The 15,161-nt window shown below is 37.6% G+C and overlaps 1 protein-coding gene across 2 annotated transcripts in view; it reads right to left on the bottom strand.

The window, feature by feature from the left end:
- LOC126297775 (neogenin) overlaps positions 1 to 15,161 on the bottom strand; it is a 218,378-nt gene that overhangs the window by 25,777 nt on the left and 177,440 nt on the right. For both annotated transcript variants that reach the window (XM_049988952.1, XM_049988953.1), the window contains exon 21: positions 13,323 to 13,439. In XM_049988952.1, coding sequence (XP_049844909.1) covers positions 13,323 to 13,439 — 117 coding nt within the window. The remainder of the gene's footprint in view (positions 1 to 13,322; positions 13,440 to 15,161) is intronic.

The following is a 15,161-nucleotide window of genomic DNA, read 5'->3' as shown; positions in this document are numbered from 1 at the left end:
GAGATATCAACAAATGATATGTGCATGCTTTGGACCCTGTTCTGATGAATCTTCACCAGGCCTTCTGATCAGGATGATCTTCGAGTCTTTAGTGTCTTGTGGAGCCTATGTCATGACATGTCACTACTGTCATCAGGGTCAAAAAGTATGTTTGACATGTTACAAACCCAACTGAATTTTGATGAGTGTTTATTAATCAAAAATGTATTTTTCATAGTACACAAATGGATAAACTGTATTTTTTTAAAGATAGCTCAATTTTGCTAAATCAGTTAATAACTTTCAACAAAATATCATTTAAATCTTTGTCTGTCGATGCTTCTTAGCAAGGCATGACAATAACATTGCCACAATAACCAAAAAGAATTAAGCTTGTCTCCATGTCCAAATACAACTGTAGATCTTAACATACTGCACGAACAGTAAATGACATGTGATAGAGAATTTCGTGGAATATCCACTCTAACTTTCCCCCAAATAGTAAATAAAAGAAACTGACATGTTTCACATACAGAAGGACATCCTCAATACAGATCAATGGAATGAAGAGTTAATCTAATCTCTAACCTAATCGAATGATGTACAGTATGTTTTTAGAGCCTGTTTCTTTCTATTCTATAAAAATGTAATGTCTCTAATATTTAATGTAGAGGAATGGTATGTGTACATGAAGACACACTGATACTTCTCAAGTACAAGAGGTGCTGAGCAGTACACACACACACACACACACACACACACACACACACACACACACACACACACACACACACACTCTCCCCCCCCCCCCCCCCCCCCTCTCTCTCTCTAGAGGTAAACTGAGACTAGGAAGTACAGTAAAACATGTGTAAAAGTTGTGGCATTATCCACCTTGCAACCAGTTCATCAACATTTTTTTCAGTATTCTTGTAAAACATAAGTCAGTGAGTACATTCTGTTGTTTTATTATTCTAAGTTACGTATTTCACTGATCAATCTGATGGTAACCGTTATGATGTGGAATGTGTCACGTGCATAAGAAATGCACACATGAATCGAGGTTCTTTTAAGCTTGAAATTTTTATTACCAACCCCATTCCCTTAAATAGCAAAATATGTATACACTGTATTATACCTATAGAGCAATTTATTCCTATTGAAGAATTCATCTATGGTATAGGAGGAGTTGTCGAGGAGATATGATTTCAATTTATATTTGAAGCTATTACTGCTGTCTGTCAGACATTTTACTTCATCTGGTAATTTATCGCAAAGTTTTACAGCAGCATATTTTACCCCTATCTGGGTCAAAGATAGGTTAAGTAGAGGATAGAGTAAATCTCTCTTTTCTTCAAGTATTATAATCACGAAAGTCACTGTTGTTTTTAAACTGGTCCATATTGATGAGAACAAATTTCATTACTGAGTAAATGTACTGTGAGGCTGTTGTAAGAATTCCTAACCTTTTAAACAGATGCCGACAAGATGTGCCAACTATGAGCCCCACACATTATTCTAACAAATTTCTTTTGAGCAGTGAATACTTTTTGCCTAATTGTTGAGTTACCTCAAAATATTATTCCATATGACATCAGAGAGTGAACGTGTGCAAAGTATGTTAACTTGGTAATTTCTATATCCTCAAAATTAGCAATTATTCTGATTGCAAAAGTTGCTGAACCTAGTCACTTTAAGAGGTCCAAAATATGAATTTTCCAATTAAGATTCTCATCTATATGGGCACCCAAAAACTTAGTATGCTCTACCCTGGCTACTGACTTCTGCTGACGTGTTATATTTATTGAAGGGAACCATGATCGAACCCATCAGAACATCTACTGTAATTTCACCCCAGTTAGATGAAGTGGTAAACGTCCTTAAATCACTTAAACCATATAAAGAAACTTTTTGCTTGCTGTTCTGTAGATATTACTTAAGCCACTCATCTGCTGTTCCATCTATGCTGCAGAATTGCAATTTCTGTAACATAATGTCAAGGTTCACACAATCAAATGCTTTGGATGTGTCACAGAAAATTCCTATGGGTGACATTTTACTATTTAAAGACTCTATTATGTGGGCAGTGAAATTGTATATTGCTGTTTCAGGAGAACAGCATTTTTTAAAATCCAAACTGTGATTTACTAAGTATCCCATTACTGTTGAGATGGTTAACCACACTTGACTACATCACTTTCTCAACAATTTTTGAAAATGCTGTAAGTAAGGATACCGGCCAGTAATTATTGACATCTGTGGTGTCCCCTTTTTTGTAGAGAGGCTTGACAATGGGATATTTTAACCTGTCTGCGAATATACCTTGAGTTATATTAAAAACAAAGATTCCAAGACTTACCAAGCGGGAAAGCGCCAGTAGATAGGCACAATAAATAAAACACACACAAAGAATTTCTAGCTTTCGCAACCGACAGTTGCTTCTTCAGGAAAGACGGAAAGAGAGGGAAAGACGAAAGGATGTGGGTTTTAAGGGAGAGGGTAAGGAGTCATTCCAATCCCGGGAGCGGAAAGACTTACCTTAGGGGGAAAAAAAGGACAGGTGTACACACGCGCACACACACACATATCCATCTGCACATACACAGACACAAGCAGACATTTGTAAAGGCAAAGAGTTCGGGCAGAGATGTCAGTCGAGGCGGAAGTACAGATGCAAAGAAGTTGTTGAAAGACAGGTGAGGTATGAGCGGCGGCAACTTGAAATTAGCGGAGGTTGAGGCCTGGCGGATATCAAGAAGAGAGGATATACTGAAGGGCGAGTTCCCATCTCCGGAGTTCGGATAGGTTGGTGTTGGTGGGAAGTATCCAGATAACCTGGATGGTGTAACACTGTGTCAAGATGTGCTGGCCGTGCACCAAGGCATGTTTAGCCACAGGGTGATCCTCATTACCAACAAACACTGTCTGCCTGTGTCCATTCATGCGAATGGACAGTTTGTTGCTGGTCATTCCCACATAGAAAGTGTCACAGTGTAGGCAGGTCAGTTGGTAAATCACGTGGTTGCTTTCACACATGGCTCTTCCTTTGATCGTGTACACCTTCCGGGTTACAGGACTGGAGTAGGTGGTGGTTTGAGGGTGCATAGGACAGGTTTTACACTGGGGGTGGTTACAAGGGATGAACCAAGAGGTTACGAAGGTTAGGTGGACGGCGTAAAGACACTCTTGGTGGAGTGGGGAGGATTTCATGAAGGATGGATCTCATTTCGGGGCAGGATTTTAGGAAGTCGTATCCCTGCTGGAGAGCCACATTCAGAGTCTGATCCAGTCCCGGGAAGTATCCTGTCACAAGTGGGGCACTTTTAGGGTTCTTCTGTGAGAGGTTTTGGGTTTGAGGGGATGAGGAAGTGGCTCTGGTTATTTGCTTCTGTACCAGGTTGGGAGGGTAGTTGCAGGATGCGAAAGCTGTTTTCAGGTTGTTGGTGTAATGGTTCAGGGATTCAGGACTGGAGCAGATTCGTTTGCCATGAAGGCCTAGGCTGTAGGGAAGGGACCGTTTGATATGGAATGGGTGGCAGCTGTCATAATGGAGGTACTGTTGCTTGTTGGTTCATTTGATGTGGACGGATGTGTGAAGCTGGCCATTGGACAGATGGAGGTCAACGTCAAGAAAAGTGGCATGGGATTTGGAGTAGGACCAGGTGAATCTGATGGAACCAAAGGAGTTGAGGTTGGAGAGGAAATTCAGGAGTTGTTCTTCACTGTGAGTCCAGATTATGAAGATGTCGTCAATAAATCTGTACCAAACTTTGGGTGCGGATGGATATGTGTGTGTCTGCGCGAGTGTACACCTGTCCTTTTTTCCCCCTAAGGTAAGTCTTTCCGCTCCCGGGATTGGAATGACTCCTTACCCTCTCCCTTAAAACCCACATCCTTTAGTCTTTCCCTCTCCTTCCCTCTTTCCTGAAGAAGCAACCGTCGGTTGCGAAAGCTAGAAATTCTGTGTGTGTGTTTGTGTGTTTTATTTATTGGGCCTATCTACCGGCGCTTTCCCGCTTGGTAAGTCTAGGAATCTTTGTTTTTAATATATTTTTCCCATGTGGAAGTTTCTTTCTATTTTATTTATACCTTGAGTTAGTAATACATTACAGATGTGACTCAGAACATCAGCTGTAACTGCTCCACATTGCTTTAATATGTGGTTAGAGACAAAATCTACACCAAAAGAACATTTATTTTTCAAATATTTAATGATTTTCCTTATTTCAAGGAGTTGTTAGATGAAAATTAATCTGACAAGGATTTCTCAAAAGTGACTCTTCCATGTATTGCTTGACTTTTTCTTTCGAACTACTCTCGCCAATTTTTTCACCTTCACTTAAGAAATGGTTGTTAAATACATTAGCCACTTGTGTACTGTTGGTTAAGATGGTCTCATTCTCTTTAATAGCAATACTACCTACCCTCTGTCTTTCTTCTAAAATCATTCCATACAGATCTGATTTCATTGCCCGAGTTGTTAATTTCATCTCTAATATACATTTTTTTTTTCTGACAAATTTTCTTAGTATGTTACAATATTTTTTATAGTGTAAAATTACTTCTGGCTCTTTACTAATTCTTGCTGTCTCATAATTTTCTTTCTGACAACACTTTAATACCTGCAGTAAGCCAACTTTTTTTTTTTTTTTTAACTGTTTGGTGTTACATTTAGAAATTTTTTTGGGGTAACAATATTCAAAATGGGATATAAATTTATCAAGAAATATGTTGCATTTATCATTAGCATTTGGCTCATTATATACATCTCCCCAATTAACATTTCTTAAACTTTCTCTGAAGGGCTCTATAGATTCTGGGTTGACCAGCCATACATTTTTACTTAATAGTTTCTGAACTGTACACCAGGCTAGGTTTTGTAAGGTAATCAATTGTGCATCATGGTCTGATAATCCATTTATCATAGGGAAATCGTGTTAGTTTTACATCCTCGTGTTGCACAGGTATCAACAGCTTTGCAAACTTATGAAAAAAAAAAGTTTGGATGAGCACCCTGACTATATTGAGAAATAATAAGAACCAATGTCGTACTGCAGTCTATATAAATACCTGTTGAGTAAAGTTGGACCGTGAGAGCTTTTGATACATGTCATTTTGAATCATCCTAGTACTTTTACATGCATCAAGGAAAAATATGATGTGCCAGTAGCGTATTTGCAAGAACTCTACTTCAGTTGAATTTTTTGTCTGAGGAAATTTTCACTTGGGTTTGTACATTTATACAAGTAATAAATAACCACATTTCTAAACATAGGCCGAGCGAGGTGGTGTAATGGTTAGCACACTTGACTCCTCTCATTTGGGGGGGGGGGGGGGGACAAACGTTCAAACCCCCACATCCATCCAGATTTAGTTTTTCTGTGGTTTTCATAAAGTGCTTCATGTGTATTCTAGGATGGTTCCTTTGGAAGGGCGTGGCTGATTTCCTTCCCCATCCTTGAAACATTCTGAGCTTGTGCTCCATCTCTAATGACAGAATGGGACGTTTAACACTAATCATCCTCCTTTTCTTCTAAACTCAGCATAAAGAAATGTAACACCAGCTTTATTTTCCTTTCCAAAAGATAAATCCTGGCAAGGGAAATATTATATCAACAGGGAAGCTGTGTATAATATTGGCATCTTAAAGGTGAGGTATATCTTTCAGAATTCAAATGTTAGTTGTTGCTAGCCCCATATTTTCCAAGACCACTGCTATCTTGCAATGGCCTGAAAATTGCACATTAAAAAAAATTTCACAAATGAAGTTAGGGGAAAACAGAACATATACATTTGCAACATCAAGTATAAGCCTGGTAACAGATTTATATGTCCAACATACTTCCTCAAGTAAAATAATAAATTGAAAGTAAGTGCTGTCTGGATATGTGAAAATTTTTTACATCTCCAGCACAGGTAAATTCAAGTAACATTTACAGTACAGATTTCTTATAAATGCAGGTAAATGACAGAGGATCAGAGAGCAGTGTATGTACTATTAAAATTATACAACTTTTTTCTCCCAAAAAAGAACTGAACGCAATACTAAAAATTCAATCAATGAAACTTTGGATCACTACAGGTCTCAGTGTCTTGAGAGCAAAAAATGGACGACAACACAACCAGTATAATAAGTAATGATCCTGTAGTTCTTTTATATTAAACACAATAGTCTTAGCATATTACAGGTATAAAACTAACAAAAGCAGATTTTGTCTGAATTTAACCACTTTGGCAATATGCACTATTTTTAAAGAGAATAAATAACAGAAGATGGCACTATTTCTGTCAAAAAGAAAAAGAGCTTTATGAAAGACAATTCATGTGTAGCAGATATTTTTAATATTTTCTTTAAGAGATGAGAAAATCTGTGCAATTGCAGTAGCAACATGGGTGGAGAGAACATTTAGTGGAAGTAACGTCCCTCTCACCTAGGGCTGCCAGATGTCCTGGCTTTCTGGGACAGTGCCAGTTTCACATGGAAGAAATTGGTGTCCCAAAAATTCTTTTGGATGGCAATTTGCCTTGGATTTTGGAATTCAGAGAAATATTCTCATACTGTCTATTTTTCCTCCACATTCTTGTCTGGATCTATATTTCAACTCTGGCTGTTGAGCAAAATAACAAAAGTTTTCATAATCACAGTTGACTGAGTCCCTTAAGAATTACTGCATGGTAATGCTGCATAATTTCCATTATTGTCGCTTAGCTCTGTTCAGTTTAAGCTTTACAGCAACATGGTTCTCTGTTTCCCTGTCTGAGTCATATCGTGGATAATTTGTTGTTAAAAGTGTTTGATTATTTCAAGTGAATTCAAGATGCCAGAGAGAAAGTGTTCATTCCAAGAAAAATATCTAGAAGAATGGTTCTTCAGAAAAGAAGAAGTCACTATGAAGCAGAATGTGTAATCTGTGTTGTTTTTCCACAGCACGTGGGAGAAAGATCAGATACTGAGGATCCTTTAGCTGGTGTAAAGCATAAATCAAATATGTATTCTGAATGCACTTTAAAAGTGGACAGTTAAACAGCACAAATTAGTAACAGCAATGGAATTAGTGATGTGCTACCATACCTTGAAACATCATATGTCTTTGTAATGAATGGACTATACTTCTACACTAAGTTCCAAACTTTTAAATGATTTTGAAGCAGCAAAAAATGTGATGTTGGCAGAATAAAATCAACAGCAATTTTGAAAACAGTGTTAGCATGTGACACTGTCAAACTAATGTGAGATGATCTTTCCGAGGTCTGATATTTTGGTATAGTTAAAGACAGTAGTAATCACAAGAAGAAATATTTCCATTAATTATTTCAGTTCTTAAGTTTACACGAAGTGTCCTGGTTTGTCCCAGTCCCTACTTCCCAAATTATGTCAATTTTTAGTCAGTTTATGAGAAATGTCCCATTTTGTCAGACAGAAATTATGGCAACCCTACTCTCACATCCCCTAATAATATGAAAATAGCCCCTCAAATGAAAAAGTTCATATTGGGTTGTTAACATCTCCTACAGGGAACCCAAAAGGTATTGCTGTACAATATGTAATGTTCTTCATCAGATCTGTAGACATAAGTTACTCACGATAATTTCCCAGACAGATTAAAATATGCCATTGTTAAGCCTCTATAAGAAGGATGGTTCCACACAGGTCAGTAATTATGGGCCAGTCTCTTTTCAAACATTGCTGTAGAAACTTTCTGAGAAGGTAATGAACTGAAGGCAGCTTGCATGAGTAATAAAAGGACACTTAGTCACAATTTTGATATCAAAAGAGCTGATTTCCTGATACAGCAACATAAGTATTTCACTAAACACACATTTTTTTAATGACAATATGTCACCAAATTGAATATTTGTGACTTATCCAAGGCTTTAACACACACACACACACACACACACACACACACACACACACACACACACACACAGACTGTGAGTCAGGCTGCCAACAACTTGACTGCAGAGTAGTAACCTATTTCTACCAAGATTCACGATTCCATATAAATTTAGATGATCTGCACATGGAAAAAGCAATGTCCGTTACATCCACACGAAGTGACACCCAAAATATCTGAGAATTTCACAGTACAAATGAGAAAACTATACCTATGACCTAATTTTTTCTATCACATTCAAAGTAATCACCTCAGGCATGTATGAAACGATTCCAGCATTGTTCCCATTTTTGAAAGTGCTTCTGAAAGTCTGCAGGGTGATGGGTATTCAGGAGTCGTTATAATTCCCTTTGGATGTCTTCAATCGAAGTAAAATGTCACCCTTTCAACATGGTTTTCATCTTCGGGAATAGGAAGAAGTCGCACAGCACTAGGTTGGGTGAGTAGGGAGAGCAGGGCACCACTTCCATGTTGTTTTTGTCCAGGAATTTCTTCACAATGTGTGGGGTGTGAATGGGTACAATATCATGGGGCTCCAACTAGTCCTCCTTTTCCCACAAATCTGACCATTTCTGCTAAATATTTTCTTTCAGTCACCTAAAAACTTCGCAGGAAACTGCCCATACACTATCTGACCAGATGGAACAAAACTCTTTATGCACTATTCCCCAAATGGGAAAAAAGGACAATCAGCATTGACTTCATGTTGCAATAAACTTGTTGAGCTTTTTTCAGCCTTGGAAAAGATGGTGTTCTCCAATTTGATGATTGCTGCTTCATTTCAAGGTCATAAACATAGACCCATGACTCATCACCTGTTATGACTCTGGATAAAAGTTTTGGACATACTCAAACTCTTTGTTGCAGCTCAGTGTACATCTGAAGCCTGAGGTTTTGTGGGTTGATGCTAAGAATGTGAGGAACAAACTCTGCTGCAATTTGTCTCATGTTCAGTTCATCAGCTAGACTTCAATGAAATGTACCATACAACAGCCCAAGACTGTTACAAACATCGTGAATTGTCTGTCTTCGGTCTTTGCGGATCACATCATGCACTTTCATGATCATTTCTAGTTGTGCATGTTGACGGTTGTCAGAATGTTTGTTATCTTCCACAGATTCTCAGCCTACATTGAAGTGCTTGACTCACTGCACTCTCACCAAATGCCTCTGTCAGCATGCAGTGGATTTCAGCTGCAGTTTTCTTGATCTTGAAACAGAATTTGATGTGCATGTTATCCATTTCACAATTTGCAGAAGTGCTGAAACGTGTTCTGGCATGCACCATTACAATACCTAACTGTATGCACCAAAGGTGACGCAATTTTGTACCATTGTAGCTAAGACATGTACCTCGAGACATCTAGATGTCATACTGATACTGGTTTAAAGAGTACAATGAATTTCTCGGATATTTTGGGTAGTACCTTGTATATTAAGAATTATATGTTGATACCATAGATCAGGCTGCTCCAGCTAAAGTCCCCACCTGCAAGCAGCCAAGTGCCAGCAAGCAGCAGTAGGCAACGTAAGCAGTCAGGCAGCTGGGCCACAGTCTGTGCAATCGTACTGTCCTGGCTGAGCTCACACAGACAGGGGTGGCCAAGTAAGTCATGCGTGCACAGAATGTGTACAATCGGCTCCCAAGAGTAATTATGGGGAAAGTTTAAACAGATAGTAAATAGTGGTCTGGAGAATTAAGTGCCTAGTAAGTGGGTTAAAGACAGAAAAGAATGACCATGCTTTAACAACAAAATTTGGAAAATGCTGATGAAGCAACAGAAAGGCTATTGCACTCTTCAGCTCAAAAGAGAACGCACAAATGATGACAGGCAAAGGTTAGTACACATACATACATCTGTGAAAGACATATGCACGAAGCATCCAACAACTACAACTGCCACACTTTAGCAAAAGATGTTGCTGAGAACCTGAGAAAATTCTGGTCCTATGTAAAATCGCTAAGGAGGTCTAAGGCTTCAATCCAGTCACTTGTTGACCAGTCTGACATTCTGGCATGGCAGTTGAAAGTAGCAAAACAAAAGCCAATGTTTTACATTTCGCATTTAAGAAATCATTCATGCAGAAGAATCACTCATACATACCGTCATTTGATCATCAAACAAACTCCTGTATGGACGACACAGTATCCCTGGTGTAGAGAAACAACTGGAAGAGTTGAAAATAAATGACACCAGGTCCAGATGGAATTTCAATTTAGTTTCACAAGGAGTACTCTACAGTATTGGCTCCTTACTTAGCTTGCATTTATCGCAAATCTCTCACTCAGCGCAAAGTCCTAAATGACTGCAAGAAAATGCAGGTGACTCTTGTATATAAAAAGGGTAAAGGAACAGACCCATAGAATTATAGGCCAATATCCCTAATGTCACCTTGGTGCAGAATCCTTGAACATATTCTCAGTTCGAATACATTAAACTTTCTTGAGAAGCTCCTGTCCATGAATCAGCATGGTTTTAGAAAGCACTGCTTGTGTGAAGCTCAGATTGCTCTTTTCTTGCGATATATGGTGAACTATGGATGAAGGGTAACAGGCAGATTTCATATTTCTAGAGTTCCGGAAAACATTTGACAAAGTGCCCCACTGTAGGCAGTTAATGAAGATACAAACATGATGAATAGGTTCCCAGATATGTGAGTGGCTCAAAGACTTCTTAAGTAATAAAACCTGGTGTGACAAATTAGGGTTCATACAATGGTATATAACCAGCTTATTTTCCATCACTCTATTTGTGAGTGGAACATGAAAGGAAAGGACTAGTACTGGTACAGGGTACCCTCCACCACACACTGTACAGTGGCTTGTGGAGTACGTATGTAGATGAAGATGGAAGGTAGCCTACACAACCTGTGTGGACAAGCTGACGAGTGCTTGCGCCCACGAGGCAGCACTGGAATAGCCGGTCACAGATTATGTAACTTTGTTTCTAATTTGTTTTATTTGTGTCATTAGAGTATGTAAAACAATGGATTGTAGCCACTGACTAACGCTTTACAAGACAACCGAAACAAATTTTGATGTACTGGTTGCAAGATGTGGAGTGCCACAAGTACAAAACACATTTTACAGTACTTTCTGCACTCAGTTTATTTCTAGTGTCACTAGATATACCAATGTTTCAATATCATTATTAAATGATGTGACAGAAGAATAAATTTTACTCATGATATCAGATGAAGTAAATATGACAATCTCATTAGCCTTTGTTGGCATGGCACATAGTATAAACTTGTTCTCCAGGAGAGGAACTGATAAAGAATTATAGTGAGAACACATCACACTCAGTAATGATAAGTTTGTAATGTAACAACACTACACCCAAACATATACAGATCACATTGTCTATTCCTGTTAATGTTATTTTATGTAAACTTTTTATTGGGTTTTGTACAGCACATTAGGAGTGCTATTTTTTGCGTTAATTATTTCTGAATGCATTGTTTCTCAACTGTAAAAGAAATATTGTTAACGTTGCATGATGAAACTTAACTGGTTATGAAATTGTATCTTAACTTGATTGTATTTTAACTTGTATTGTACCTTACTGTAACCTCAGTACAAGCTGATTTTTCTGAGGGAAAAAATACCATTACTTTTGAATGTGGAAACTACTGATGCATCACATCTTGAAGCAAGCAGGCAAAGTATAACTATTACGTAACCACAAGTACTAAGTTGCCTTACACGGAAGAATATTGAGACAGGCAAGCCATTCCTAAGTTTGCTCCATGATAGTGATGATGAAAAGCCAAATCTAATATAGTGGAGCAACTGCACCCTGGAGACCACCAAATAGTTGTGTTGAGTTGGTGTATGGTTTGCTTTAGATGACTCCAAGACGCTACATTTGCTGACTGAATGTTCTATACAATTTTTCAATTGCAATGAGATAAGATCATATATCGCTGGATCATGCTTTTAGTTTATTTCCCATTTGTAAAAAGGACAAGCAGTTACTATAGCGAAAGTGTATCTGTAATTACAGCAGTCTGGATTTTCTACATAATCCTCTTTTTTTCACGTTTAATGATTTTGAGTGTGCTGTTTAAGAAGTAGGTTCATTTTTGTGGTGGTCTTCTTCTGCAGTTCAAGTATTTCTCTTTTGCCTGTTATGGCACTTGTCTTTTCCTTGGCCTTCTTAGGCTCCTTTGGTTAGCCATATTGTAAGTTCTGATTCTGTAAGGTAATCTGCCGCAGTTCATTCTGTCAAGATGTTCACTCCATTTTCATCTGGCATCTTCAGTTTTGTTTCTTACATTAAATATGTTTAATTCCTTCCTAATGTCACTACTACTTCATTTGTCTTCTATGGTGCAGCAACTCACAGCACTAAGAAATCTCATTTCAGCTGCCTGGAGCTTACTTTTTCATCATTTGTAAATAATCCACAAGTCAGTTCCCTGGAGTAGTGTGGGGACAGCCATTACTTTATAAAACGTCATCTGTGTATGTGTTTTTTTTTTTCCTGTCTCGTTTCTGAAGTACATGTTTATTCCAAATTTTGCTACTTTCTCATCTATATCTTTGTCGTATTTATATGTGATACTACATCACAGATTATTAAAATGACTGGCCTGTGATATTACTGCACTGGTCACTGCTATTTTTCTTTTTATGAGGTCCCTTCCTATAAAAACCATATTTTAATTTTCTTTGTGGTTACAGTTATATTATAGTCTGTTTGTTTTGCTTAGATATAAATTCCTTTTTGCAGGTCATTCTCTTTCTCTCTTAAAATTTTAAATTGTAAAATTGCCCAGGTGCACAGTTCAATTTCAACAATGTTAGCTATTTCTCAACATTACTGACACTAACATCCACATCACTCATCTCTGCAGTGGCGCTGAGAATTGGATCGCAACAGTAATTCTGGAGCCTCCTTTGTAAAGAAACATTCAAAAATGGAGTGGGAGATTATGTGTGTCTTTACATAGTTGCTGTCCAATGATACTACACAATAACTTGCAGTATTAATTTTTGTTTTGTTGAATGATATGTTAATCTGAACTATGTAAATAACTTTGTGAAGTAAAAGCCTTTGTAACTATTCTCATTTCATTAGCTGAGGTAAGAAATTCTGATTTGAGCATAACACAACATAAGAAATGGACTAAAAATAACAAAGGCTACATGTTACAAGTTTATTGTTAATATCACTAATTCATATGTGGTAATTACAATAAATCCGATCTTTATAGAACATTGTGACCTTCAGCACAGGTGACTATCTGACTGCAATTCTGCTCATTGTGCACATCTATTTTGCTGCTAATGAACTCTGCACATCAAACCCACTCCTGTTTCCATGACACGACACTCGCATTGTACATTTCAAAAAGTGATGTGCATCAGTTAAGTTTGTGGATCATATAAATACAGAATGAAAGTAAAATGTATGAGACGAAGAAAAAGGAAAACATATATACCTGACTGGTCAAGTGTAACATGGGCTCGAGAAATACTGTATTGAGTACGAGGATACTGTGGTCGGCTCACATCTGTAGCAACTGCTGGCTGCCCTGCAGCAGCACCACCACTGGCCACTGCAAACATCACAGGTGAACTATTTAAACAGAGAAATTACTGAATTGTTACTTACAGATACTTACAAATATTACTTGTACTAAAGGATGAGTTACAGTAAACAACAATTGGTTTTGTCAGTGGAATATGTCAGTAAAAAGAAACAACATCTTCATTCAGCATAACAGATCTGAGAGGAAGAAACTAACTGTACACACCTCTCCATAGATTCTAATGTCGGTTTCATATTATCAAAGGACTATGGTTTGAAGCCCACATGAAACTGTAGGCTCTGCTACAACTATCTAGGAAAATCGATTCAAAGGTCAGAGGAGGGCAACACATTCTGTAATACCACAAGCACTGTTGTGTCCAAAAAAAACTTCAGGTAGAGGTCACCTTAACCTCATTATGAAAGCAACATACAAAGACCATCAATGCTTCAGATATTATGAGAGCACATACTCACTAGTATTTTAAACTGCATAGTTGATATGGGTATTAAAAGTAAAGACAATAAATTTCTAGCTTGTATGTTTTTAGGATGCTCAACAGTGACATTATTAATGCTCTTGCTAAACTGCATGAGACATATGTGATTAAAAATCAGGGTAGTGTACCAATCGGAAATCTAAAATAACAACACAGGACAGTTTTACTGGTCTATCACTTACAGATGGTCCAGATGAGCCAGCCACCATGATTGTCTCACACAATACTAAAATCAATATTTGTCTTACTACATCTACACCTGCATCTACTCGATTATCCATCAACTCACATTTCAGCGTTTCACAGAGGGTTCATACAGCTGCTTCACAACTATTTCTTGACTGCTCCATTCTTGAAGAGCATGTGCAAAAAATTAATTTAATCTTTCTGTGTGAGCTCTAATTTCTATTATTTTATTATGATAGTCATTTCTCCTCATGCAGGTTGGACTCAAAAGGTTTGGCTCTCAGAGGAGACAGCTGATGAATGAAATTTCATGATAAGATCTCATTGCAGTGAAAAAGCTTCCGTTTTCATGAATGTCAGCCCATTACACTTATCATATCCAGAATACTCTTCTCTATTTCAAAGTAATACAAAATGAGCTGTCCTTCATCGAAATTTTTTGATCTCTACCAATCTATTTTGTAAGGATCTCATATCACAAGGCAATACCCCAGAAGAGGTCAGACAAGTGTAGTGTATGTAGGCAGTATCTTTAGTAGATTTGCTGCACCTTGTAAGTGTTCTGCCAATAAAACACAATCTTTGATTCACTTTTCTCACAATATTTTCTGTGCGATAGTACCAATTTATGTTGTTTGTAATTGTAACCTGCAGGTATTCAGTTGTATCGACAACCTTTAAATTTGTATGATTTATCATGTAATCAATAATTAATAGAATTTTTTGACTATTCATGTGACTGACTTTACATTTTTTTATTGATTAAAGTCAACTGCCACTTTTTGCACCATACAGATACCTTGTCTAAATACTTTTGCAATTCATTTTGATCTTCTGATGACTTTAATAGGGAGTAAAGGATTAGGGACTGCGACCTTTCTGTTAGGAAATCACAAATCCAGTTGCACAAGTGATCTGATAATCCACTTGCATGTAATTTAATTCAAAGCTGTGTGTAACGAATGATGTGTAAAGCCTTCTGGAAATCTAAACATATTGAATCAACCTCAGACCCCTGTTGACAGCACTCTACTACTTCAGGGAATAAAGAGCCAGTAGTGTTT

This window comes from Schistocerca gregaria, chromosome X (genome assembly GCF_023897955.1).
Source record: "Schistocerca gregaria isolate iqSchGreg1 chromosome X, iqSchGreg1.2, whole genome shotgun sequence".
Classification (NCBI taxonomy): domain Eukaryota; kingdom Metazoa; phylum Arthropoda; class Insecta; order Orthoptera; family Acrididae; genus Schistocerca; species Schistocerca gregaria.
Note: the sequence above shows the minus strand (reverse complement) of the source record. Positions and strands in the feature narration are given on the sequence as shown.